This window comes from Mastigoproctus giganteus, chromosome 6, assembly GCF_048544385.1.
Source record: "Mastigoproctus giganteus isolate SK-2022 chromosome 6, ASM4854438v1, whole genome shotgun sequence".
Taxonomy (NCBI): domain Eukaryota; kingdom Metazoa; phylum Arthropoda; class Arachnida; order Uropygi; family Thelyphonidae; genus Mastigoproctus; species Mastigoproctus giganteus.
The window spans coordinates 2,005,230-2,032,047 of record NC_143580.1 but is presented as its reverse complement, the minus strand read 5'-3'; the positions used below and the strand labels follow the sequence as shown (position 1 = coordinate 2,032,047).

Below are 26,818 nucleotides of genomic sequence, written 5' to 3'. Positions count from 1 at the left end.
GGACCCCAGTGTTCTCCCCATTAGCCGCTGTTGTACTTCTTGTTTTGAAGCTTTAGCCTTGGAATTTGAAAATAATATAAATAAAGCAAGAAAGAAGAGGAGAAGCCCAACTCGCTTCTCCAACCTCCACGCTAACCTCCATAGCAAATTACAGTTATTCCCATGTTTCAGAATTTTATTGAAGGCGAGACTGTGCAACGTCTCTGGGCCATACCTTCAAAGATACTTCTTCAGCTCTTCAACACCTGTCTGAGTGAGTGCAACTTTCCATCACATTGGAAGCATACTAACCTGAGGCTCTTACCTAAGGTTCCCACAGGTACCTCCAAGCATACTGCCGATTGTGCTGCTTCCCATTCTCAGTAAGGTTTTTGAGAGACTGCTGCTCTCCCGCTTCCAACCCCGATATGAAGCCAATGGTTTGGCATCCTCGCTTCAATTCGGATTCAAACAAGGGCGCTCCACAATTGATGCTCTATCTAAAACCCCCAAATCGGCAGAACAGTCGGATGCAACTTATGTATTGGCAATCTTCATTGACTTCAAAGGAGCTTTTGACACAGTGTGGTGGCCGGGCGTTCTTCAGAGGGACAGAGTCTCTAACTGTACCTGGAATTTCTACCACTGCCTCAAACGCTACTTCTCTAACCGCAAGGTCAGCATCAAAACAAAATATCACTGCATCACCCGACATCTAACCGGAGGCCGTCCCCAGGGCCCCATCTTGGGGCCAGCTGTCTGGAATATGATACTCAAAGACTGACTCCTGAGGGACCACCCACACGCTATTCAGCTTTCTTATGCCGACGACACGGTTATCATCGTCGAGGGGCCCCACCCACGCCACCATAGACACCCAGGCTGCAGTCGTTCTCTCTGCTCTGTCTGTATGGATCACGGAAAATAAACTCTCTGTCTCCACTGAGAAGAGCAAAACTCTCCTATTGAAAGGCAAACTGGACTTCTCCCGACCTCTTACCATACGTTTTAATAGCCGCCCACTGAAAAACTAACAATCGGTGAAGTACCCAAGAGTAATTTTGGACGACCGAAGAACTTTCATCTCCCATATCCAACCTATCAAAGGAAAGATAAAAAATGACATCACTATGTTAGCACGCTTTACCCGCAAGGACTGGAGTCTTAAAGGACCAACTCAACGTCTTCTATATGCAGCAGTATTCATACCAATTAGTATTAGTAATGGCCGCATGGTGCAAGAAAGCCTATAAGGAATAAAACAATGATAAAAAAAATTAAAATAAATAAATAATAATAATTGATAAAAGAAAAGGATGCTCCCTGTACCTGCGGAGAACCTGAAGACTGGCACCACGTGCACTCATGCAATGTATACTAGGCCTAAGAACCCAACTACTCCTAGACCTCTACACTAAATCACTTCGGCCAGAAACCAAGTTATTGGAATAAGGTCTTTCGAGGTCTTTCGTCGAGGGCAACGAGGTCTTTCGTCGTCACTGGCAACACCTGCAACTCCCTAACACTACTCCTGTATAATCTCCTCCTCACAGCAACTGATACCCAGCACCGGAAACTTCCAGTCAGGAAACTGCAAATTGTGGCCAGCCCTGTCGACGCCGCTCCGTGATTCTTCATTGTGACGATCCCTGACTCTTTAAGTTGAACTTTACGTGTTCTCTTCTCTCTACCCACAGTCCTTCTATAGGACTCCCACAACTGCACCTAGTACTTTTCCTGCTCCGTTTTGCCTTGGGGATGCCTACGCTCTGACATCCCCGCTGTCTTCCCTGTCTTCCACTTTCCTGTCTCTTCTCTGCTCTTTCCTTAGCCTTCCCCACTCTCGCTCCTACAGGAGTGTGGACGGCCCGTCCGATGTCTTTTAACTCCCTGGTCCGGCTCCTCGTGCCAGTGGACGGATGCTGGGAGTCTCCTTCCTGGTGATCGCGCCTCCCAGTAACGAAGAGGCCAGTCAAACAACACGCTACTCGCCCAACCCACACTGACTGGCTTTGCAATGTTAAAAGAGTACTTAACGCGGATTTGAGTGAAACCACGGGATCCGCATAACAATAACACTACGTCCACTATTTCCAAAAGCATATCAACAGCTGCAGTGCGATGGGGTGTGGCGTTATCATCCATAAACAAGAACTCGGGGCTAATGGCACCTCGGAACAGACGCATGGGGAAGGATTACCTCAGTACAGTAGAGTGCACCGGTTACAGTATCGTCTTTCAGTATCTGGAGTTGTGTTCATTCTTTATGGAGCAGACCTCAACTGCCGCAACGCATCTAAGACGGATTTTTGCAGGCGAATTTTGGCTATTGAAGTGGGTCACATGGAAATTCCGGCTTCCCCCTGCACAAAGGACCACCCAGATGGCAGCAGCTCTAAACATCAGACGTCTTCCTGCCATTATCCATGAAAGAAGATTCGTCTTTTCTGTAAAAATGATGGTTGGCATTATTTCGGAACCTGACTTCTGGGCTAACTGCGGTTGGAGGATCCCAGTCCCAAGCCTTCGGGCCAATCCAGTCCTCCAGGCCACCCCAAACCGGTTAAAGTTATCCGATCGCTTCTTACCCGTGAAACTTTTCGAAAGGAGCCTTGAGCCTGATCCTTTCTGTCACTGCGGAGCATCTGAGACATGGCAGCACGTTCTCTTTGAATGTAATGATTATTCGAATGAAAGACAGGTACTGCTGAGTAAAATAAACAATCTCTCAGAAAATAATGTACATTTGCTCATCGAAAATTCTGATGTCTTCACTACATTTCAACAGTTCTCTGCGGCAGTTTTCAAAACTTGCGGCTAGAAACTCTACTGCGGGGTCATAATGATCCAGATTAACTCACTTTTGGGAAGAACACATCGGAAGATAGCCATCGACGCAACAGGAAATGACAGGTAGACCCCTTTGTCCTCTAAGTGATGCTGGACGGCTCACTGAGAAGCTTTGTGTATAAACGGGCCTAAATTATTAGGAAGCTAACCTTGAAGAATTGTAAATAATTGCTTATCCGTACAGTTAAGAATACCCATACTTCTGTGCACCCGAACACACTTCTCTCTTATGAAATCTTTCTTTAAAAAAAATAATAAATAAATAAAATAAGATCTTCTCCCCATAAGAAGAATTCTGCAATAATCTGAAATGCCATCAAGCCAATTGAACACAAAAAACTCCAATTTCTGCTCTCTGACTGATGTAATGCTACACGTATAGAAAATTTATAGCTACACGTATAGAAAAACCTTCTGCAAGGACGCTAGTGTTTCTGCGAGTGCTTTAATGCATGCTGGGAACTTCCTCTCCTGTCTAAAGCTCAGGAATACCATGTGAACTATCTACATGGAAATCGCCTCGAGGAACTTCTATAGCCCTACTCTACAAGCTCAGATTCTACCGGGGAAGAAATTAAATGAGACTACATATTTCCTGAACAGTTAGACTACTGGACAGTCTTTACCATTGTATAAAACAGAAATACATGTAACTATTGGTAAGTAACAACTTATGTTGCTGTAAAACCGACTGTGTAAATAATTTTTTTTTTTTTTTTTTTTGCGGGCTCTAGGCCTGGACAGCCTGTGAGTGGGATAGCGGGCACCCACTGGTATTGCACTACCTCCAGTGGGTGCGGGATTTCGTGCACTTTGGCATGTAAAAGGTTTAAAAAAAAATAAAAAACCCAGGCCTGGCTACTCGCGCCTGGGGACAGGCACCAGACAGCAGCTGCACAGGTGTTGGCTGCTCCTTTGCAGAGGTCCTACATTCAATACAGATCCACTAGGTGGAGATGGGCTATGCCTAGGGGCCACCCTTGATACCAGGACACACACACACGTATTTTGTACTGTGTTTCCTCAACTGTAATGTAGACAAAATATATGTTATGGTAATTATATATGAGAATGAAAATGTACATAAAATTGTATTATATAATATCGGTGTAAATACACCATAGTTAACCAATATATTTGAGCTACGATTGTAGCGTAGAAGGCATCGTTTTAATTGTATCTCATAATGTGGTTGCCTTCACAACAAGATAGCTACTGCTTCTCTAGTAGAGAATTACTTCAAATAAATAACGCTTCTCTAGTAGAGAAGGCTACTGTTATTTATTTTCAGCGGTACCACTAAAAGCGGTCATGGCTTTTAGCCGTGAAGGGTATTGTGTACGGCATGTGCGTTTTGTATGCAATAAAGAGTTCTTCTTCTTCTTCTTCTTCTTCTTCATTCAAGATAACGCCTCCCCAGACGAGGACACCTCGACCGCCATATCGATCCCTTTCAGTGATGTTTCCGGGGTGATACCGTGTGCCAACCTCTCGCAGTTCAGCTGACGTCCAGAATCGCTGCTAAGACTGAATCTATTCACATCAGTAAAGAGCACCTTAAGTAAAGATTTTGTGGTTGTAACCATTAGAAATACTGTTGGTCCTTAAGTTTTGCACACCAGTGTACAAATAGTACTTATAAATGCACATATTCGGGTCCCCGATTCATATTGGAGCTACCCGAGAACGAATTCATCTGCCCATGTGTGTTACGTCCGTAAACTGCGTAAGTTCTGTGATCGGTTAACCTGGTTTTTTTTTTTTTGTTTTGTTTTTGAACGAAAAACCTGAGTTTACAGCAGGGAAAACCGTACTGTCCACTCCTCAGCCCAACTAACTCTTTCTTCGTTTTTCTTTCAGGCAACGCGTCGCTGATTGCTGGAACAAGTTGCCTCCGCACGTAGTTGAAGCTGACACTTGTAAGAAATTCAAAGCTGAACTGATAGTTATCTAAGTGAGGAAGAAGTTCATAATTTGTACTTTCTGGTCTGTTATTTTTTGAACGATGCAACAAAAGTCTGCCTTCCTTGCACTATATGGCTGTACTGTTACTCACCCAGCCAAAGAGCAAAAAAAAAAAAACACCTTCTGAAGTTCCTTGTGTTATTGACTAATACGAACCCAGTGTTTTCCAGACAGTGTGGAGAGGACAGAAATTAAAACCACTGTCCTATCCGCGCGGACGACTTTTAAAGGAAGAAAATTATTGTTCAATGGCACCATTATAAGATAAACGAGTAAGTCTGTTGAAGGATTAACATTTTTTTAAATTTTTGTAGGTGCCTCCACCTACAAAAATTTCAAAGAACTGAATCTGATTTGTCACAAAAAATTCGTCATGGAAGTAATTACATCATCAGCGGCTTCCGCCAGAGACGCTTCTCATGCTCGCACCACTAGTCTGTGCCGACCACTCAGTAGTAGTGTGATTGGAGCGCGTGACGCATTTTTCGTGGCGGGTACAATATCTCGAGTGCTAGTGAACCGATTTACAACGCCATTCCTTTGAATTTCGTCGAACTGCATTAGAAAAAAAATACAATTAAAAAACCTGTGTGTGTACCAAAGATGCTTTATTTTATCCATTAAGAGCCACCTTGGAACAGGTTAGCGAAATCCAAGCCAATAGCTAATTACGCATTTTACTGTAGCCATTTGTTGAATAGTATGACGTCAAAATCCTGGAGTTACTACTGCAGGATGGTGACGTAATTGCAATCATACTTCCTGCAGTTACTTACAGGAAGTATGATGGAAACAATACAAATATTTGTAAACAATTTATTTTTTCGTCTCGCATTTTCGTTACATTCCATTATTAGATGCGCTATAGATGTTTTTACATCAATGATTTTAGAAAATATGAAATTGAGACATTTATATCCGTTGCAATGGCAAGTATACGTCTCTTTAGTTATCATTAATCCATTTAGGTTCCCCCAAGGATGTTTCACATAAAACCATCCACCATGCGTGCACGGCCGACGCCACCGTTAGATATCTAACGGTGGCGTCGGCTCGGCACACGCTCCTATTTTTTTTTTTTTTTTTTAAGTGGTTCAATGACCAAAATGGTTAGTTTAATGGTATGGCCCTCAAGTAAATTTTGGGCGGAATCTCTTGCGGTGAAGAAAGTAGTGCAATTCTAAGGAAACTCGTAATGAAATGCTTTCACAATACGACATTAACGCATTACATTGCAAACTTGCTTTGACACTTTGTGCGTCAAAATGAGGTTTTACCCGACTTTTACAATAATTTTATTTTCATTTTAACCCTCTTACAATTAAGTGAAATAAAATAAATTTGAACTGATTGTCACATGTATTTAGAAATAAGGGTGAGTGATCAGCCAAACATACCTTCTTCACTTCAAGACAGATTTCAAAGAGAGTCTTCAAGGCAGAATTCCACGATGGCCAGAAAAGTGGCAACTAAGTTTTAATGCAGCAACGTTGCGATTCCAATATTCTCTTAGACCTTGATCGAAACCAAAAATAAAATTAGGGCTTCCTCGCATCATATCACAAATATTAAGGTTATATTCTGAATCCCTTCACGGGTGGCACTGCCATAATTGTTTATAAGATTACTTAAAATTACTGAGATTATGCAAGACGCAGTATAACTGGGCACATGCTAATACTCTTGCATATACATAATCACTGATCTTAGTGGTCAGCTTCATTCTCACGGTTGCATTGTTTCTTTTCTTCTGAAAAGATCGATGGAGTACTGTTTGAGGTCATCAGCTGGGTTGTCCAGGCTTTCGCTTATTCGCTATATAAGAAGATCAAAAGATTGGAGTATTAGAAGATTAATTTTCTTATTTGCATTGTAAAGCCTCCTTGTTCCCGTTCGTTACCACTGATTTATCTTCCTGGTCCATTTCTAACCCTATTCTGTGATGCAACCAGCAATTTGCATTTATAATATGCTTATAGGGAGAATGAACCATCAACTTGTTTAACATTGAGCTTATCTTAAACGAATGTCCTTAACTGAACATTAAAATGTTAAAATTAAAATAACTGAACATTAAAATTTTCCTCCTTAACTGAACATTAAAATGTTCAGTTAAGGAGGAAAATATTCTGATAATAAAACTTTCTATGTTCGCCATTTCTGGCAGACCATTTACTTATCTTGATGAATATCCTGACATATCTGCTGCTGCTGCTACATTGACAGCACCAGCCATTTCGCTACTTCGTCATTGCTTCATGTTTAAAATCAGCAAAGGACTCACTCGCAAATTTTGTTATTGCAAATGTATCGCTATGGACTCGTAGGGTTTCAGGCGCAATAGTTGCTTACACCACATTTCTCCGTATATATTAGGTTTGTAAATTGTGTTCTGGAGTGGGCTTGCCTGTTTTCTGGGCAAAAACTCGAATTTGCAGGAGGATAACCTTGCTACCCTCCTCTGAGGCAGACTAACTCAGCTACGTTGTCAATAATATCCATAAAAGTTCCTCGCGTCATTTACTGGATTCAAACTGAAGTTTTTTCCACATGATGTGTTGAGGACTGTAATTATACCAAATGTGCTACCAAAGAGGGCCTTCATGATGGTCGTCAGAGTTGCAAAGAGGACCGGAGTCAGCTGACGATGGTCCATATTCTGGTCAACCATTTGCAGCAATTAATTCCGAAACAATTAGAAAACATAAAATTAAAGTGTCTGAACTTGTCTGAACTTGAAAAGGTACATAGAATTTCCCATGGATGCATTTTAGCAATTATTCACGAGCATTTTGGAATGTCCAAAGTTTGTGTAAGATGAGTTCTCAGAAGGCGGTCCATTCGTGATAAGCATCAGAGGGTGGGGGTTGAGTCATTGAAAGAGAATTTAAAATTAATTCTTGCTAATCTTATAGACTTTTATTCCGTTTAATGACTGGTGATGAAATTGTGCTGCATCTTTACGATCCTGAATTCAAGTTGCAATAGCGAACAAGTGCAGGTTGCTACAAAACAAAAGCAGAACTTTAATTCTAGTTAACAATAAAAATACAATGATCAGTATCAAAAATCAAATCGTTGAAGTACTTATAAATGGATATTATATATCACGTGTGTTCGATGAGATATTGAGAGAAAGATGAAGTTTATTTTCAACAGTGTAATCATACTTCTTTCGCCTCATCATTCCATCGAAATCGCTGGCTGCTTTCTCCTAGTCGATCTGCTGCCTTCAGACACTTTTTGCGAGCAGGAGCCCGCCTCATCAATGCACTCCTTTGAGGTCACTATGTTCCGCGAATGTCGGTGTTTTCCGCTATCCACTGGAGAAATTCAGTTACTCTGGTGTATACCCCGGGGTAACCGGGCTGGGCGCATTGGTACCCAAAAGAAACGATTCCGATCAGAGTCCAGCCACCTTCTTCTCTCACCACCAGAGGACCTCCAGAATCTCCCTGCAAAAGAAGCGCAAAACCCAAATGAAACTATTAATGTGTTCACTCAGCAAATTATCAAATTGTGCATTACATTAAACTTCCCTTTGGATAGGTACGGTTGAAGTGGGAGAACCTTTTAAGGAGTAAAGCCTTTATTGGGTTATATACAATCATACAATCATACGGTTGTATGATTCGAAAACGTAATGCAATTAATTTAAATGCTGGTTACTGCGTTTCAATTGTGCACCACCCTCTAAAAAGGTATCCGGACACGCGTTGGTTTCACACTGATGTCACTTTAACTCACTTCACAATTAGAATATGCCGTTCACCGCTCAGGTGTTCGAGTTCCCTTTGGATGCTATGACACACTCCGTCCGTGTTCTTGGCTAGTCTTTCTACCAACGAATCGCAGCGGATTTATCCCTTCATTTCTTCTATAGAACGGTTAGGATTTCAGTTATCGATTTGGGATGTGTTAGTGTGGCCCTTGTCCGATGGTACATTTCAACCCTATACGTATTCCACACGGTTTAAATCGGTGGGTGGTCTGTGCTGGCCATTCAAAGTTTATGCATTCATGTCCACGAACATTCTGTTCCAGAATGTTCGTGGACATGAATGCATAAAGTCTTGTTGATGCAATCACGGGTGTGCACCAATGTGCTGCCACAACGCAACGAGAATGGAATTGATCAAAAGATTACAGGAGGCATTGGTGCTCATAACTCTTCGGTAAAGCACCAATGACGTTTGTGCGGGGAACCATAGTTATACAATGGCAGACAGTCCCACACGATAACTGACCTCCCTCGAATGTCACTGGCGGGACAATGCGCTCTTGCTGCACGCGTATTTGAGCATCGTCCAAACCGCCTATCTAATCGGAGCAGGCTATGGCGATCATCACCCAACAGAGCCAATTTTCACTATTCCATAGTCCAATTTCAGCGTTCATTGCACCATGTAGGCAAGGCTGCTGATTGCATTTGGTGTTTTGGCTTAAGCGCCACCGCTTTCCGATTAAAACTGATTCCCCATAATTCGTTTCTTTAGAGAACTGAAATAAAATCAGTTCGGTAATTAAGGAGGGATTAAGGGAAACAGAGGCCTGGATAAAATTATAAGTGAAGGTGAAGGAGATAAAATGGGGGGGGGACGATAGTTTTCTGAAAGTTCATTTCGCTTCTACGTAGTTTCCCTTCTTTTTTGCAAGCTTTTAACATCGTTTAATTTTCACTCGAATTTTCTCCAGTTATAAATTCCTTTTTGTTTTTGCTCAAGGAACCGCATTCTTTTTCGACCTGGGATTTTTGCATTAATGATGCTATTTCAGAGACCGTTGATAATTGCGGGTAGAAAGAAAGTACACTCCATCACTGCCAACATCCTGCAGAAGTTCCTAAGGCTATTTCAGACTGTTCAATTGAGGTGGGGCTCTTATCGTTTGTTTTTGTGCCAGTTCCTTAGCTGAGAAGAAAGAAAGAAAGAGGGTGCTACCTGAGGCCTCTGTATTACCCTTTAACCGGTTTTAATTATTGCGTTTCATCTAAAGTTGCGTTTTGTGAGCAACTCTGATCAATTCGCGTTGAGTACAGTTTACCATCAGTTGCGTTTCCTATTTTATAAACTAGTTCAGTTTTAACAGTATTAATTTGGAGAATGCTCCAAATTAATACTGTTAAAAAATTATATTCAATTGCAAAATTGAATATAATTTTTTGTATTGAGTATCTGAGTAATTGAGTATCTCTCTCTCTCTCTCTCTCTCTCTCTCTCTCTCTCTCTCTCTCTCTCTCTCTCTCTCTCTCTTAGAATTGCTCTTCTTCCAAACAGCTGCTCACTCTGTATAAATCGCAAATCCGCCCTGCCATGGAATATTGTTCCCACCATTTATTTTTTTATCTGAGGTGGTGCCCCCAAAATCTCTCTCAGGCTTCATCTCTAACAGAGTCCCTCCACTCGCTGTTTCATAGACGTACTGTTTCTGCTGCATGACTTTTCTACATTTACTTCCATGGGCACTATTCTTCTCAATGGGCTTCTATACTTCCCGCTCTCTCTCTCTCTCTCTCTCTCTCTCTCTCTCTCTCTCTCTCTCTCTCTCTCTCTCTCTCTCTGTCTCTCTCTCTCTCTCTCTCTCTCTCTCGTTCAAAGCAGTCCGAACAAGTGCCGCAACCAGTCTGCGTCCTTTTACTGTCGAACTTCAAACTCGCAGAACCAACTTTTCCCCTTTCTCATTTATTCCCTGAACTTCAGTTATCTGCAACAACCCCCTTCGTTATAAATTCCGAAAATTGCACCCACAGAAATTGAAGTCCAAAATCTTCTTTCACCTTCTCAACCATAACTCCGTGCTCGTACTAAACACGTTCCAATGTCTTTTGTTTCAGGTTTTCATAAACAAAAAAAAAAGGAATGTCGATTGTTCTGTATATCGAGGAGGCTCTGCCTACTGTTACTCCAGACTCGTTGGAACGAGTGTGGATCTAAATGGGGCATGCAGGATACTGACCGCATTACTGGCGAAAGTCACGTAGAGATGCACTAACAGCATCGCAGAATCTTTTAGTTTTCAGGTATAAATTCCGTTTTCGATTTTATTTTAAACTGAAAAAGAAACACAAATTTATGTTTTTTGAATGGTAAGCTACTTTTGCATTACGCTGTATATGGTAACAGGGATGATTGGATCCGATGTAAAATCCGTCGTCTGTGTGAGCTAAATAAACATGCGGAGAGCGTTGGGAAATATCTAAATACTGTATTTATAGGCGTGGGCAGGGCCAGATTTCGCAATTTTTTTTTAACGTGGTCGATCACTTAGAATCACACGCTTAGGATTGTTACGTGTCCTGTAATTCGGCTGGTGATAAGGCTTCAGCAATATAGGTACAACGGGAGTTCATGAAAGAATGGCTAAACATCGGTGTATAATTGTCAAATTAAAATGCAACCCAATATTCAACTCAATAAAATTACCAAAACGCTTCGTCTCACAGAAGCACTGGGTTGCTCACAACTTTTATCCTTGAACGAACAAATCAGCAAAATCTTTAAACCCCGACGCTTTATCTGGCTGCCTTAGCTCCTGCACAACTGGTACCGTGCTTGAACTCAATATTCACGCATCTTCAACGCTTTTGCGAATCGATCTGCACTCCGTAGACCAGCCCATATTGCTGAGGAAACTCTTAGAAAATTGAGATGAATTTAGGTCCTATTTGATGCAGATCTGCTTTGATATTATGAATACGTCTCTCTTTAAAAAGATTTGACGCAATTTAATATTACAAAATAATCACGCGTTCTTCTCTTAAAAATCCCATGTTACCCACCCCGCTTACAGATTCTGCACTGTTTTTGGAATACAAGTGTTCAGTAATAATAAGTAAGAACATAACTGATTTCTAGTATAGAAATAGGTAATAAAAATTAATAAGTAGGTTAGTGCAAATGCATCATCTTAACATAGCTATCTACCAAAGTAGTTAAATTACTTAATTAAATCGGCATCGTTTTGGTTATATCTCATATTGGGGCTGCTTTCACAAAGAGCTGCCATGGTATTGTACTACCTGGAATAAATAACCCTTCTTCAGTGGAGAAGACTACTGTTATTTATTCTCAGCGGATACCACTACCCAGACTGCACCGTTTCAAAGCTTGTTAGCTGCTCTTCGGTGAGCAGGTACCCTGGTAAAGTGTATTGATGTCTAACGGCACCAGAGGTTTCCCCCATCTCCACGTTGCTTTCATTGTAGGTGTACCAGTTCACTGGAAAGGCCAGAGATTTAAAAGTGTGTGGATTTTGTATGTGTAGTGTTGTGTATCGTTGTTCATCTGGCCGTTTAGCCGCTGGCCCCTACTGAGGCCCAACGTTGATCACACTTGGCCTCGTGGAGGCAGATCAGGTACACAGAATGAAATTTTACTCTGGCAGGCCCTGCCACCTAGTTTCAATTTGGACGAAGTTAAGTTTTTGCAGTTTGTGTTCGGTTATCCGCTGGCGTATTAGGCAGAGTAGGGGTGGAGACTGAAGGCTGGGGGGAAAGACAGAAGTATGGGGACGATAGAGAAGGGGACCCTAGGATTTTCAGTGAGGCAGGCGCCCGTGCTCCACCAGGAGAAGAATAAGGGTTGGCAGGGGAGGAGAGGAGACAAGACTGTCTCCTCCCCTCCAGGGGAAGGCGAGTAAAGGTACCAGGCAAGAGAGCCAGGTACAGATCATCATCAGGCATTGACAGTTGAAAGCACGTGAGCGTCCAAGCGATCTGAACCGGATCTTCTTTGGTGTTATTTTTCAATGTAGGAGTCAGATCCCAGTCGCAAGGTCAAACAGGAGCAGTCTCGTCCTATATTTGGTCATGTAACCTGTTCAGGTTGCCTATTGTGCATGTTATGAGGATGCAGACTTCGGTCCTGGTGATATCATTTTCTTAGTTCGTGCGTTGGTCATTTGGTTTAGTCATCCAGCTAATGGTCCAGTGTGAATAATTTGTATCCTGTTCATGTCAAGTCCTGTGTCAGTTTGTCTCTGGTTCAGACGTAGCTCTTCCTGGTTCGCAGTTCCCTCGTGAACAAGGCTAAATGATGGTCATGTTCGTGGTTGTGGACTATTTGGTACAGTTTTCTTGTGTGTTCCGGTATTCTTCAGTCCTAGTTCTGAGATTCATCATCAGCTTCCGGGTGCTGTGCATGGTTTTCTATAAGCGCTCGCCTTCTAGCAAAGAGTTTCTGTGCAAAGATGGTAAGGGCTTTGTATTCATGTTCCGAGTCGAGAAGATGCTGTTCCATGTTCTGCGGGAAGTAGGCGATACCAGTGGTGAGCATGCATCGCAAGTCCTCATAGTGGTCACAGTCATACATGAGATGTTGCCATGTCTCCTCGCAGCCACAGAGGCAACGGGGATCCTCAGTGATTTGGAAGCTAGATAGTTTTGCATTAAATGGCCTGTGCCCTGTGAGCAGAAAGGTGACGTGAAGCCCCGGTTGGAATCAACTCGGGGGTTTTGGAAATACTCTGTTTACGCTAGGGAGGAACTTCTTGGTGATTTCCCCTTTAGTGGATTCTGTCCACCGATCCTGCCATTCCTGTCGGAGCTGGTCGAGCAGTCTGGTTTTTTCAAGCTTCCTGTTGTTGACGAGATCCAACGTAAAATTCAGGATAGTACACGGTATTTCTTTTGCCATATTATATGTCAGGGCGTATCTGATGATTTCCAAGTCCAGCAGGAGGACTCCGGCCAGAACCTGAAGTGCGTGCGTGCTGACTGTGGAATCATCTCGTGTGATTGTCAAAATTATTGACCGCTGGATACTGTCTAAGGTTCTTCTATTTACCACTGTGGTTACCTTTTTGTACCAAACTGGTGAAGCATATGCGATAACCTGGATGAAGGTAGAATTGTAGTAGAGGGACAGGGTCCGCTTGTTTAGCCCCCAGTCCCTCCTGGTCATTCTTGCGATCAATGTAGACTATTTCCGTATTTTTTGTTTAATGTACTTTAGATGGGGCTGGAAAGACAGATTTTTGACAGATGATTCAGAGATATTTGATTTCTGTTGCAAGTTTTATTGTGGTGCCTTGGATTTTCATTTGCGGTAGTCTGGCAAGGTCGAGTGTGCCCTTCAGGAGTACCGAGCAGGTCTTACTTGGCGAAATCCCCAGGCAGTGGATTGTAGCCCAGTTTTGCAAAATTCCTATCGCGTGGTTGGCTTTTTCTTCGATCTGGGCTCGTGAGTCAGCAGCAACAGTTATTATCAAATCATCGGCGAAGGCTTGGGCGCCGACTTCGCCAATATCAAGGGCCAGAAATTCATCTAAAATCATATTCCATAATAGGGGTCCTAGGACATAGCCCTGCGGGCACCCCTGTGGATTTGTCTGGTTATCTTCCTATACGGTGCATGTACTTCGATCGTTCTCTGTGTTAGGTAACTCCTGATTGTGTTATACAGGTTTAGGGGCACTCCAGCCCGCCTAAGTCTCGCGAGGACGCTCGGCCACCAGATGGCATCAAATGCCCCCGCGAAGTCAATACTGATAACAAGAAAATATTTGGTAGTGGAGGCTTCTACTTTATCCAGCAGTGTCTTGAGAGCTTCGATCGTGGATAGGCCAGGTTTGAATCCAAATTGCTTTGTGTTTGTTAGGTTTGCCCCTTTGTAATAGTGGAGTAGCCTCTTGTGCAGTATTCTCTCGAATAGTTTGCTTACAACTGGGAGTAAGGCGATCGGACGGTAAGACTCTGGCTTTTTCTGGCTGCTTTGATGGATTTTTCAATTTAAGTTTGATGTTGGCAATTTTCCAGTCATTAGGAAAGGTTCCTTCTTGGAGGCACGTGATATATAGCGTGAGTAACGGATCCAGGGTGTATTCCACCATTTTCTTCACAATTTCCGGTTCAATTAGGTCTGGGCCAGGGCATTTTTTGCTTCTGATTTGCATGGCTGCCGCATCCACAATGAAGAATGTTTCTTGTTGGTCAGTGAAGTATGAGTCATTTTCTTGACAGATCTGCAGTTGTTCCGGGAGGGTAGGAGTTACCTGTTCCAGGAAGATGGTGTTTAGGATATTGGTCACCGAGTCATCCCACGTAGTGGTCAGGGACCGCAGCGGGGTCATTGTTGCTTCTGCGACTTCTCCTCTGGGGGTGTCTGTTAGTGACTGCTTTATAAACAACTCCCCATGGGTTAGCGTTCCCTGCTGTGGAAACAAGATTTTCCCAAGTTTTGCGTTTGGTGTTCTTTATTAATTTTGTGTATCGATTCCTTGCGTCTTTATACCTGTCCCTCATGGCCGCGACCTGAGCGACCATCCAAGATCGCCGAGCCCGTTGGAAGTCCTTTCGTCGTCTCATTACTTCATTTCTCAGGTTTTCAATGTCGGGAGTCCACCAGGGCATGGCGCCTGGCTTTGGGATTTTTCTTTTCATTGCCAATTCGCTAACTTTTGTGATTATTTCAGTTACTTTTCTTTGCAGGTCATTTTCCTCTCTGGATCGGCTCGCAGTCTGGTAGTGCTCCCCAACCTCAGCAGTGAGTTAGTTTTTCCTTGAAAGTTTCCCAATTTGCCTTATTAACTGCGAAGCAGTTTAGTGATGTTTTTGTCATCGGGGTTCTACTGAGTTGGTTCTGTATCTGGTATGTAATCACTCTGTGGTCGGGCGTGATCCAGGAGTCTTGGACTGTCCAGTGTTTAATGTATCGGGCGACGTTCGCAGTTGCGAGTAATACATCTATTGTGGCCTCCCACAGAGTGTTACAGAAAGTTGGCAGTTAGTGTAGCAAGTTGAGGATCTCTAATGTAGTGTTTGCCAAGTGATCTTCTAGGATCTGACTATTTCTATTGTTTGGGGTCATGCTGTGCCAGGCCGGGGAGCGGCAGTTTACATCTGCCCCGATGATGATTCTCTGATTCGGCAATGTGTCCAAGAGGGTCTGGAGACATCTAGTTGCGAGGGTTATATCCTCCCTTGGCCTGCAGTACAGGGACACCACCACAAAGAAAGCGTCCAATGGGGAGATAATATGAGCACAAGCAACCCAGACCGTGCATAGTTGAGATATTCGCCTTACTGTAATGGCTGGGTTTCGGATAATGATGGCCACCCAGGGGATATCTTCATCAGTTTGGACGATCTTGTAATTGGCTAGATAATCTCGTACTTTTTTTTTAACATGCGTGTATGGTTCCCGAAGGATCAGTATGTCTGTTTTCCACGTTGGCTTTCTTTCGAAGTTGCTCAACCAGTGCTCGAGCTCGTTGTATTGATTTGCATGATTTTGAGCAGGGCTGTATTGTAGTGTTTAGGCCTAGTCCCCATAATTTATTCTTTGTTGGAAAAGACTCTTTGTTTTGAGGTAGTTACGGCATTTTGGGTCTCTGATTGAGTGGTTATGCTCCAGCTTGAGTGCTTTGCAGTTTTCGTTACGCAGGTCGGTAGTTTAGCCCTGTTCGGACAGTTCTTATATTCATGCCCTTTTTCTGAGCAGTGGCCACAGGTGGCAGCAACCTGGGTGCATGTATGGGAGGTGTGGCCATACCGACAGCATCTATAGCATTTGGGCACGGCCATGCGCTCCCGGAAGCTATGACTTCCCCATACTATGTAGATCCTGGATTGATGTTTCAGTGTTTGCCAGCCGGCCGGCCCAATCTTGACAACTCAATTTTTGTTAGTCCCGGTCTTCGATTTCGTTGAGTACTTCGGCTGTACCACAGCCTGAGGTTCCTGATCTGGCGATGTTCCTGACAGGTTCCTGGTATATATTTCTTGTATTAGGATTTGTGGGATGACTTCTTTGTCTACATTAAAGATAATAATTGATGGTCCTTTCCGATTTGGTGGCTCTGCAGTCAGATCCATGGTAGTTATCTTGGTGTTGGTCAAGATATTCTCCATGTCTGGTGTTGCAATAGTGACAACCCAGTTATGAAGTATAACTTCCCAATATGAGAGATACCTCAAACGGTGCAGTCTGGGTGGTGGTATCTGCTGAGAATAAATAACAACAGTCTTCTCCATTGGTGAAGTGTTATTTATTCGAGTTAGTACAATACCATAGCAACTCGTTTGAAGGCAGTCACAATATGAGATATAACCAAAACGATGCCAATTCGATTAATTAATTTAACTACTTTGGTAGATAGCTATGCTAAAATTATGCATTTGCACTAACCTGCACATTAGTCATTCTACCTGGTAGCATGAGGCCTTTGCCCTTAAATACTTTATAGTAATAAAAATTAATAATAAATATAATATTTTAGAGACCTCGCTAATTATGGTTTTCAACATGCAAAAGCTTCATTAGGTGCGTGGGGCGAAATGGTGTCGTACCTGACAAGCGTCCTTTCCTCCTTCCAATAGCCCCGCACAGATGAGGTCTCGGGTGATACCTCGTGGAAAGCTGGCCAACGACAACTGGCTGTAAGAGTCGTTGCATTCTTTGTTAGAAACCACGGGAATGGATACCTCTTGCAAGGTTTTGCTGCTCAAGCCACCTGAGAAGAGATATATATATCGGTGTTAATGTTCTATACAAACCAAATTCAATTTAAGCAGGAAATTCATCATCACAGAATCAAAATATTGAAATCATTCGACCTAAAATGATTTAAACTCCCAATTTCCCAATATTTCCACAAAAACTATTACAGTTCGTTTCTAATGGAAATAAATTTAGTTTAAGATGGTGTGACCAGCTAAAAGCATATTCAGTAAAGAACTGTGGAGCCATTGCTTCCATATCGATTTATACACACGGTCGGCTCTATGCCACTTTACCAAGGAATCATTTGCACAACTTAAATTTTGAAGTCAGTTTCGTGCCAACTGATCTGAAACGTCCCTGTTCGAATCTACCTCTAGATTTGATCTACCATGCGACACGTGGCAAGTAACGTGGCTTCTTTAAATTGTTATTATTAACATGATTTTATTTCCACATCAGTGGCCCCCCCCGAACAACTTGGTTCGGGGTTAAGAGTGCACATTATGCAAATTAAAGTTGATTACATTGATTAGAATTACAATAAATCAAAACAGATTGAAAATATAAAACAAAACAAAAAAGAAAAAAAAAAATACAACAGTAAATCCAGGGAAGCCTTGGCAGGGAAATCCTTCCACATAATGATTATAGTTCCTGTTTATAGACTTCTTCCAGGGTGTTCTGTCTTGTCGAGCTGCAGAAAGACGAGGCATTAATTCCCAGGGAGTTATACATTCCGATTTTAGTTCAGTACGTGTATAGTTGGACCTGCCTCCTCGTGGCGTGAACGTGTACTGGGAAGCAGCCTTCCTCGTGATCGCTGCTTTCTGGTAGCAAAGCCAGAAACAGCTAAACAACACACACACACACACTGCGAAACCATGACACTACACTCATTTCTGGCCATTGTACAGAGTCTTGTATATCATCACAGAGAACCATGGTGGAGATGAAGTAACATTTAGGGTCCACCTTGCGTAACACACAACACATGTCCACAAGCCACAGACGATCTGCGCGGATAGCACAGTGGTATCGTCCCGTCCTCCCCACATCGGATGGAAAAGGCCCGGGTTCGAATCCCGTCGATGACGCGAGAAATTTTACTGGACTTTTTTCGCTCCGTGGCTAAGTTAGTCGGGCTGAGGCGTAGATAGCGAGGTTCGCCCTACTCCAGAAACTGGCTTTTTTTTTTGTTCAGAAAACAGGCAATTCGACCAGAGGACACACGCAATTTACCGACAAAATAAATGAATGGGTAGATGTAATCATTTACGGGGGGATCTAATATCATAATAAAAAAAAAATAAATAAGCCGCAGATGGCTCCTGGAAGGTCAATTCAAATCCGCCTCGTATTACTGTAGGTTTTAACAAACTCTGTAAATCAAGTGTGGCCTAGTTTACAGAATCCGTTAAAACCAGCAGTAATACGAGGCGGATTTGAACTGACGTTCCAGGAGCCGCCCTAACAATAACGCGTGTCCACATGTCCTTAGATAATCTTGCAGTTCAAACAGTACCATCTGGTTTTCATGGGCGACTGCCTCAATGTTTGCTGGATCAGCGTGCGGCTAACTGAGTTCGCCCGATTTCATTCACGAATTTCAGACCGGCTAATTATCAGCACAGTCCGGTCCTTAATCGACTCGTCGTTGAGGCCTATATAGCCAATGAACGAGATTAGAAGAAAAAATCAAATTCAAATTAGCTCCACCTACCGAACGAAAGGTCGCCCCATCCGGTTAGTGTCGGCCGGGAACCGTCGAATTGCTTCTTAGCCATGTCAGCAGTCGGCAGACACACGTGGCTCACCTTGTCGGTGTACTGGACGGCATCCCTGAGACGGATCACTGCGATGTCGTAGTACTGCTGCCTGCTGCTGTACCGCTCGTGCGCTTTTATACTCTCGATGGCGTAGTCCGTACCCACGTCGAAGGTGTGCACTCCTAAACGGATCACAAAACGAGACGGGTTCCTGAAACGAGACAAAATTTAGTTATCCTTCAAACTCGGTGAATCTAAACGAAACGTCGTCCCCGATTGGGCCATGAAATATTTAATTCCGATGAGATCCGCGAAACCATTGGGGCCACGCAGATTTATTAGCTTTATTACGTTATGTGAGATGGGGACTGTCTGGGGTTCTTCTGGGGTAATTTGCAAGCGACAACACGCGCATCGGGGGATCAATTCGATATCGTTAATTATTGCAAATTATTAAATTCGTAAATGTTTAATAATAAACAAATTAATAATAAATAAATTAATAATAAATGTTTAATAATAAATAAATTAATAATAAATAAATTAATAAATTAATAATAAATGTTTAATAATAAACAAATTAATAATAAATAAATTAATAAATTAATAATAAATGTTTAATAATAAACAAATTAATAATAAATAAATTAATAAATTAATAATAAATGTTTAATAATAAACAAATTAATAATAAATAAATTAATAAATTAATAATAAATGTTTAATAATAAACAAATTAATAATAAATAAAAGAGATATTACGTTGCGTGTTGTATTCAAATAAAATTTGTTAGAAGACGAAATGCACGACGCATAATTTCTTATGGGTTTGGGCAATTAATTATGTAATATCGGTGGAGATGCACCCCAGTTTACCCATAAATTTGAACTACGTGTGTAGTGTCAAAGGCATCGTTTTAATTGTATCCCATAATGCGCGTGCCTTCACAACGAGATAGCTTCTATTGCACTATTTCAAATAAATAACGCTTCTCTAGTAGAGAAGACTGCTGTTATTTATTTTCAGAGGATACCACCACCCAGACGATCGTTTCGAAGCTGTTTGGTTTCATCATCAGTGAGTGGGCAGGCACCCTGGTAATGCAACGTGCCATCACAGTTGCGAAGTTGGGAAGGCACCCACAATATGAGATGCAATTAAAACGATGCCTTTGACACTACACACGCAGTTCAAATTTATGAGTAAACTGTGGTGTAGCTACACCGATATTATATTGTAAATAAAATTTGTGTACGACGCAGTTCAAACAGCTAAATTGAACGTGTTTATCATGGCACATTCTGACGATGAGAATTTAGAATTAATTCTCGAAACGTAAATTCATTTATATTTAAAATACGGCGGAATGTTTTCGAAGCTGAAAGGAGCACCAGTCACGCGCCCTGCAGATGCCACGGCGAAGGAACATTTGTAAAGTAACTCACGTGTTGGATCCATCCGGAAAGCAGTGGGCAGCTGTGAGGAGGTACTTCGGGCTGATGAGAGATGCTCCGCACACGAAGCGATTGCGCCTTCTTCCGGCCCTCATCACTGCGGCCTGCAACAGAAACACTTTCTACACTCTCGGGAAAAAAAAAATAAAAAAAAAAAACAAGCAAGAAACAGAGGAACAAGTTTCCCCGTGCCCCATCATCCACCCAGTTACGAAGAGGTACTCACCATCCACGGCCAGGAATGAGGGACTGCCTCTTTGCCACCTACCACTGTTATTTGGAACACGAATTCACCTGCAAGAAGAACGGAAGAGGAATAAATAAATGCAATTCGTGCGCAGTGAATCTGTGAGGAGAGTTAGTTGTTGTAGTAGTAATGGAGGCTTGTTATGCAAGAAAGCAAGCGTATGTAGCATCAGCCAAAAAAAAAAAAAAAATTCACACATCCATTCTCTTTAAAAGTTTCTCCAGTTCCTCCTTAAATTTATTTAAGCTATCAACTCCCACAACGAAAGATAAAACTTTGTTCCAGCAATTAACCACCACTGGCTAAAGGCAAATTTCCGCACATCTATTCTACATCTGTCTTTCCTTAATTTGAATTTATGCCCCCTTAGGTTCGTAATCTGAACAAATGGAAGGATCCCATCAGAATTCAGAGTGCTCAACCCATTCAAGGCCTTATACACCTCAATCAGATCATCGCGCAGGTGCCTAGTCTCCAGCCACTGCAATTTGCAAAACTTAAGCCTCTGTTGGTAAGAGGATCTCTCCATTTCCTTCACCAATCTTGTTGCCCTTCTCTGTACACGCTCAAGCAAATCTACATCCTTCCTAAAATGAGGCTTCTGGACCTGTACGCAGTACTCAAGGCGTGGCCTGATCATTGCCTTATACAGAGGGACAATCACCTCCTTATCCTTGCTCGCAAAATTCAAGATTATCATTGACAAGACCCCATGACCTACTCTGGCAGCCTGTCTGCACGGCTGAGAAAACTTCATATCTCACTGCACAATGAGAATGAAAGAGACCTGTGGGTACCCAGGTCTCTTTAATTCTCCACTACCCTGAGGGTCGCAACACATAGTGGTACATTTCTCTCGGGTTACTGCTACCCATATGCAGTACTTTGCATTTGTCAAGGTTAAACTTCAGCTGCCACTTCTCAGCCCATCTGTCCAACTTTTCCAGATTCTGTTGCAGCAGCACACTTATTATTAACAACATTGCCAACCTTTGTATCATCACAAAGTTGGACATTAGGCCTGATATTATCTTCATAAAAGGTATTTAAAACCCCAAACTAACTTTACCTACGTTTCCTTTTCTTCCGTTAGACGCCGTGTTAAGAAAATTCCTAAATCTCAATATTCTCATTATCTTCACTCAGTTGAAACCGTACTTACTAGGAATTTCAATTCGAGACCATTCTGGTCCTATCTCAAACAGCTATCGAGATCTCCTAAAATTCCTATGCTAATTAATGATTCAAATAACTGTCCTGTTGGCAATGCTAATATGTTTGCTACGCAAAAGTGCGTAACAAACATATAACCTTGCTGTTCGGAAGAACTTTGTTCTTCCGAACAGCAAGGTTATATGTTTGAATAGAATATGTTGAATAGAACGTTGCTGTTCGGAAGAACTTTGTTCTTCCGAACAGCAACGTTCTATTCAAGAACAAGAACGTTGCTTCCGAACAAGATCGTTGCTGTTCGGAAGAACTTTGTTCTTCCGAACAGCAACGTTCTATTCCCTGTTATCCGTTTGAATGTAATAGTAATGACAGTTTTGATAGATTACTTCTCACTACTGATGGCGTCCAGTCAGCCATTTCCCGGCTTAAATATTTCGCTTCTCCTGGTGCCGAGACTCTCCCTGCTCTTTTCTTCAAGAAAAGTAGTTCGTCTTTAGCTCCAGTTCTTACAAATCTCTTCAATTACTGTCTTTTTCATGGCTATTACCCTTCTTCGTTCAAAGAGCCCCAAATCATCCCGATTTATAAAAAAAACAGGGTGATAAAGCAAAGCATAATACTTACCGACCTATTACTATACCGAATAGAATTGCGAAAATTTCGAACTCCTACTTTATAAATATCTTAGTTCCTATCTTCACCCTTTTATCAATAATCATCAGTATGCTATTCTTCCCAGGAATTCAACTGTTTCAAACCTTGCCTTGTTTTATCATTTCCTACAAACTAATTTGGACAAAGGAAATCAAATTGATTCGCTTTTCCTTGGTATTTCACACGCATTTGACTCTGTTCACATCGATCTTTTGCTGTCATCTTATGGTCTACGATCCCCTTTACTAGATTTTCTTGATTCACTGCTTAGATAGTAAACTATCCGTAATAATTGATGGTGCTTCATCAACTCCGTTTACTCTTTCGCAAGGTGTTCCTCAAGGTTCACCATTGGATCCGGTCTTCTTTATTGTTTATACTAATGGTTTGTCAACTTTATTGTTTATACTAATGGTTTGTCAACTTTATTGTTTATACTAATGGTTTGTCAACTTTATTTCAGTCTACTAATGTTGAGTGGCAACTCTGTGCAGATGATATTAAACTTTACAAAGTTGTTTGTTCTTCAACTGACAGCGATGAACGCCAGTTCTGTCTTGATCCACTCTCACTTTGGCTCAATAAAAATAACTTGTTTCTGAACTCGTTAAAATGTAAATTATGTCGCTTTCACTCGAATCGTGTAGTTAGACCATTCATCCTTACTGATTATTATATTGGAAACTGTTTAATTGCAAGTACTGATACGTTCAAGGATTTAGGTGTCCTATTTCGATCTGACCTTCATCCCTCTTCCCACATTGATCACGTAATATCTCACACTTCTAAACTTCTTGGATTAATCAAGCGTTCTTCCTCTGTTTTCAAGAGTGGCAAAGTTATAATTCTTCTCTACAAGCAGTTTCCACTTCCCATTTTTGATTCTTATTTCGTCCCCACATATCTTTCTCACTCACAGACTTTAGAGAATTCAAATTAAATTCATTAAATTCTTACGCTATCGAAATGACACCGTCGAAATTATGGAGCTCTTTGTCGCTTCACAATCATTCCTCTTCACTCTAGACGACAACTCCATGGGTCTCTTTTTGTCTACAATGTCATAAACTCAGTTATGGATTCTCCATCTCTTCTTGCACAAATACCTTTCTCTACACCCCGTTTGAATTCTCGTTATAAAACTAAATCTCACTGCCTGTCCGTCCCTCGTCCTCATCACTTGCTTGGTAGTCCTCTGTTTCGTTTCCTTCAGGTATTCAATAATTACAACATTGATTTTACTCTTAATCCATCTATCTATAAGAATTTGCTCCTTACTCTGTTTTCTTAATGTAAATTTTGTATATATTTTAATTCTAGTTTATATTGGTTATTACTGTTTTGTATTTTATGTAATTTCTAGCGTTCTTACCTTTATTTAGGGTCTGGTGCCCTGTGTGTGAGAAACATGTATATAAATAAATAAATACACCATCATCAATGTCATTAATAAAAACAGAGAACAACAATGAACCCAACACTGAACGCTGGGGAACTCTAATAACATTAGTCCACGATGAGCAGTGTCCACTGATGACCACTCTCTGTCTTCTCCCACTCAACCATCCATTTATCCATTGCAGCAACTTGCCTCCAATGCCACACTGCTCCAATTTGTGCAGCAGTCTTCCACGAGCAACAGTTGTGTGCTTTTGATGTGTCGTCATAAATACCGAAACGTCAGCAGTCAGAGAGGCTGTGAACTGGACGTGAAGTGCCTCCATCTGGCTGCACTAAATGGCAGCGTGTCGTTCCAGTATTAAATGGGCTTCATGTGCTTCCATCTGATGCGAATCTCTGCAAAAGGATTTTTATTTTCTGTAAAAATCTTTTTTAGGGAATTATTTTATAGACTAATGAAGTCTCTTCAACCGGAGATTGCAAACAAGCCCAGGGTTCCGCGAATGAAGATTACAATCTTCTTCACTTTCAGTGGAACAGAACCAAGAATTTTTTTATATAAAATTGATTAGCGCGCTATTAATGAATAAAAACTTAAATAAATTTTCATTCTTTGCACTTTCATCTCTTGAACTGAGAGGATCGGTCATCGTGGGTTGCGGTGGAGCGGATTGTAACGACATGAAGAAATTTTGTATATTTATAAAGACGCGATATTTTTGCCAATTATTTTTATTTATATTTTTAAGTTTTAGAAGAAAAAGAAACATATTTTAAAGAAAAATGCGTTTTTAATTTTTACAACAATAAACACAAAGACACGATCCTTTTGAAAAATAAATGCGGGCATTTTTAAATTCAATGTTTCTTCAAAAAAAAAAAAACAAAACATGTAACCTGAATTAAAAACTGGCAGAGTAGCAAAAGGAGATGATAACATTTAGGAAGAGTAGCCAATAATTATTATAAGAAAGTTTTTATTCCCTCGTCAAGAAAGAGAAAGTTTTTTCAACGAAAGTTTGCTCATACTCCGCACGAAAAAAATGGAATTGGAGCCATATGTAGTGGTCCCCACATTTTCTCCCTTTAGCGATACTTTTTACTATTGGTAAGGGAGTTATAACGCTTCACCTTCAATTTCTCCCAAAACACACAGAAGAAATATTTGTTTCCCAACTCAACTAAAGGAGAAATAACCCGGAAATTCCTACCAACAGTAGACAAAGTCTTTCCGAAACATTCATCCTGGCTCTCCCTGGCCTTCACACCACTTATCTTCTCACAGGACATGGTCCCTTCAATTGAAAACTCTAGGCTCTTGATATCATCGAGCATTCGCTTTGCCAGTGGGAACTCCCAGAAACTTTGGAACACATAATGTACGACTGTGAGATTTACAAATTTCTCAAGTCCTATCTAAAAACTAAGAACAAGAGCACTTCATCCTTGACTCGGAAGACGAGTATGTCTCATTCTCAAAATTTTTTCAAGATATATTCACAAGGCTAAGAAACCATCCGTCGAACTAGATTTAGACTATCTACTCTGGCAAAACCAACCTGCAATCAGACACAAGACGAAGAAACCTTCTTTCGACCTTGATCCACGTGCAAACCCGTTTGGGGTAGGATAAACTAGTACCTCTTCCGGAAGACGATACGTTTCAAACCCCTTCCTTGGTAGAATTAACTTCAAACCCTGCTGACACCTTCGGGTGTGGAATGACGTTGCACCTGTTTGCTAGAAGATGGGTCAGGTGCTACAAACGCCTTCGGGTGTTAAATACTATATGGCACCCTTTTGTAGGGTAACTCTAACCGTGCAACTTTTTTTTCTTCCCTTGGCTCTGGGTGAGTGGGAACCCCAGGCCACGGGGTTCCAACTTTCATTCCCTCCCTACCTCTCTCTCATCCGGAGAACGCCTTCTTTCCACTTTAAGTTCCACCACTTTACTGTCCCGATCGCTTAGTTCCTTTTTTTTTTTTAATTGGTGTCTGTCAGGAAGCTCAGGCGACCCAGGCGGAGGCCAGCATAATGGGTAGCCTGGCTCACCTCCCAGTAGTGTTCGCTGGCAACGCAGGGTCCCACTAGAAGCCTTGTAACCAAGAAAGCCAGAGATACAACAACAACAACAGAACGTAACACAACTCTGACGCAAACCAGACATTATATTCATATTCATATGTTAAAACTAGCGGATCCCAGGGTTCCCCTCATTGGCCGCTCGTAAATGTCTTGTGGTGAAGCCAACGCAAATGCCGACCATGCAAGGCGACCAGGATCAAATTGCATCTTGCCACACTTACAGAGGTCAAGACTCTGTAAGTTCAATTGAGAAGAAATAGAAAGGGTATATATAAAAGTTAGGTAAAGTACGGGTAATGGATGGGATTAAGTAAATACTGTAGAAAAGAGAAGGATCAGAGAGGGACCCATCATGAAATAGAAGTTAGCAGAATGTCCAAAGGAAAAGTGGCAGTATAGAAATTGGAAGTTGTCTTCCTGTCACTTCTTAAAATTCTGAAGAAATGAAATTGTTTACAGAGTATATTTCTATCATATAAAAGAGCAGAAGTCAAAGAGAGTGGCGGTAGTCGATTGTCCCCTCCACAAACTCTGAAGAAATGAAGTAAAGTAGTGTATAGCATGTAATTACATCAAATAAAAGCAGGAGGCAGAGTCCAAACATATCTTCAAACCTTGAAGAGATGCAACTATTTACAAATGAAAAGTTGCAACTATTTACATCATTTGGAAAGAGTATATATGACATCGGGAGTTGGTTTCCAGACACATCTTCAAGCTTTGAAGAAAAGCAATAATTTACAACATAATTTACAGCTCATATTTAATTTACCATTACGTAGTAATTAATACTAACAAACAAG

General features: G+C 41.6%; 1 protein-coding gene across 3 annotated transcripts in view; it reads right to left on the bottom strand.

Annotated features, from left to right (window-relative positions):
• Positions 1-7,881: 7,881 nt before the first annotated feature.
• The window catches only part of LOC150083793 (clotting factor G beta subunit-like), a 43,574-nt gene continuing 24,637 nt past the window's right edge, over positions 7,882-26,818 (bottom strand). For all 3 annotated transcript variants that reach the window (XM_090374882.1, XM_090374884.1, XM_090374883.1), the window contains 5 exons: positions 20,682-20,749; positions 20,447-20,559; positions 18,955-19,211; positions 17,081-17,244; positions 7,882-8,249 (listed from right to left, as the gene is read on the bottom strand). In XM_090374882.1, coding sequence (XP_090231008.1) covers positions 8,082-8,249; positions 17,081-17,244; positions 18,955-19,211; positions 20,447-20,559; positions 20,682-20,749 — 770 coding nt within the window. In that variant the 3' untranslated portion in view covers positions 7,882-8,081. The remainder of the gene's footprint in view (positions 8,250-17,080; positions 17,245-18,954; positions 19,212-20,446; positions 20,560-20,681; positions 20,750-26,818) is intronic.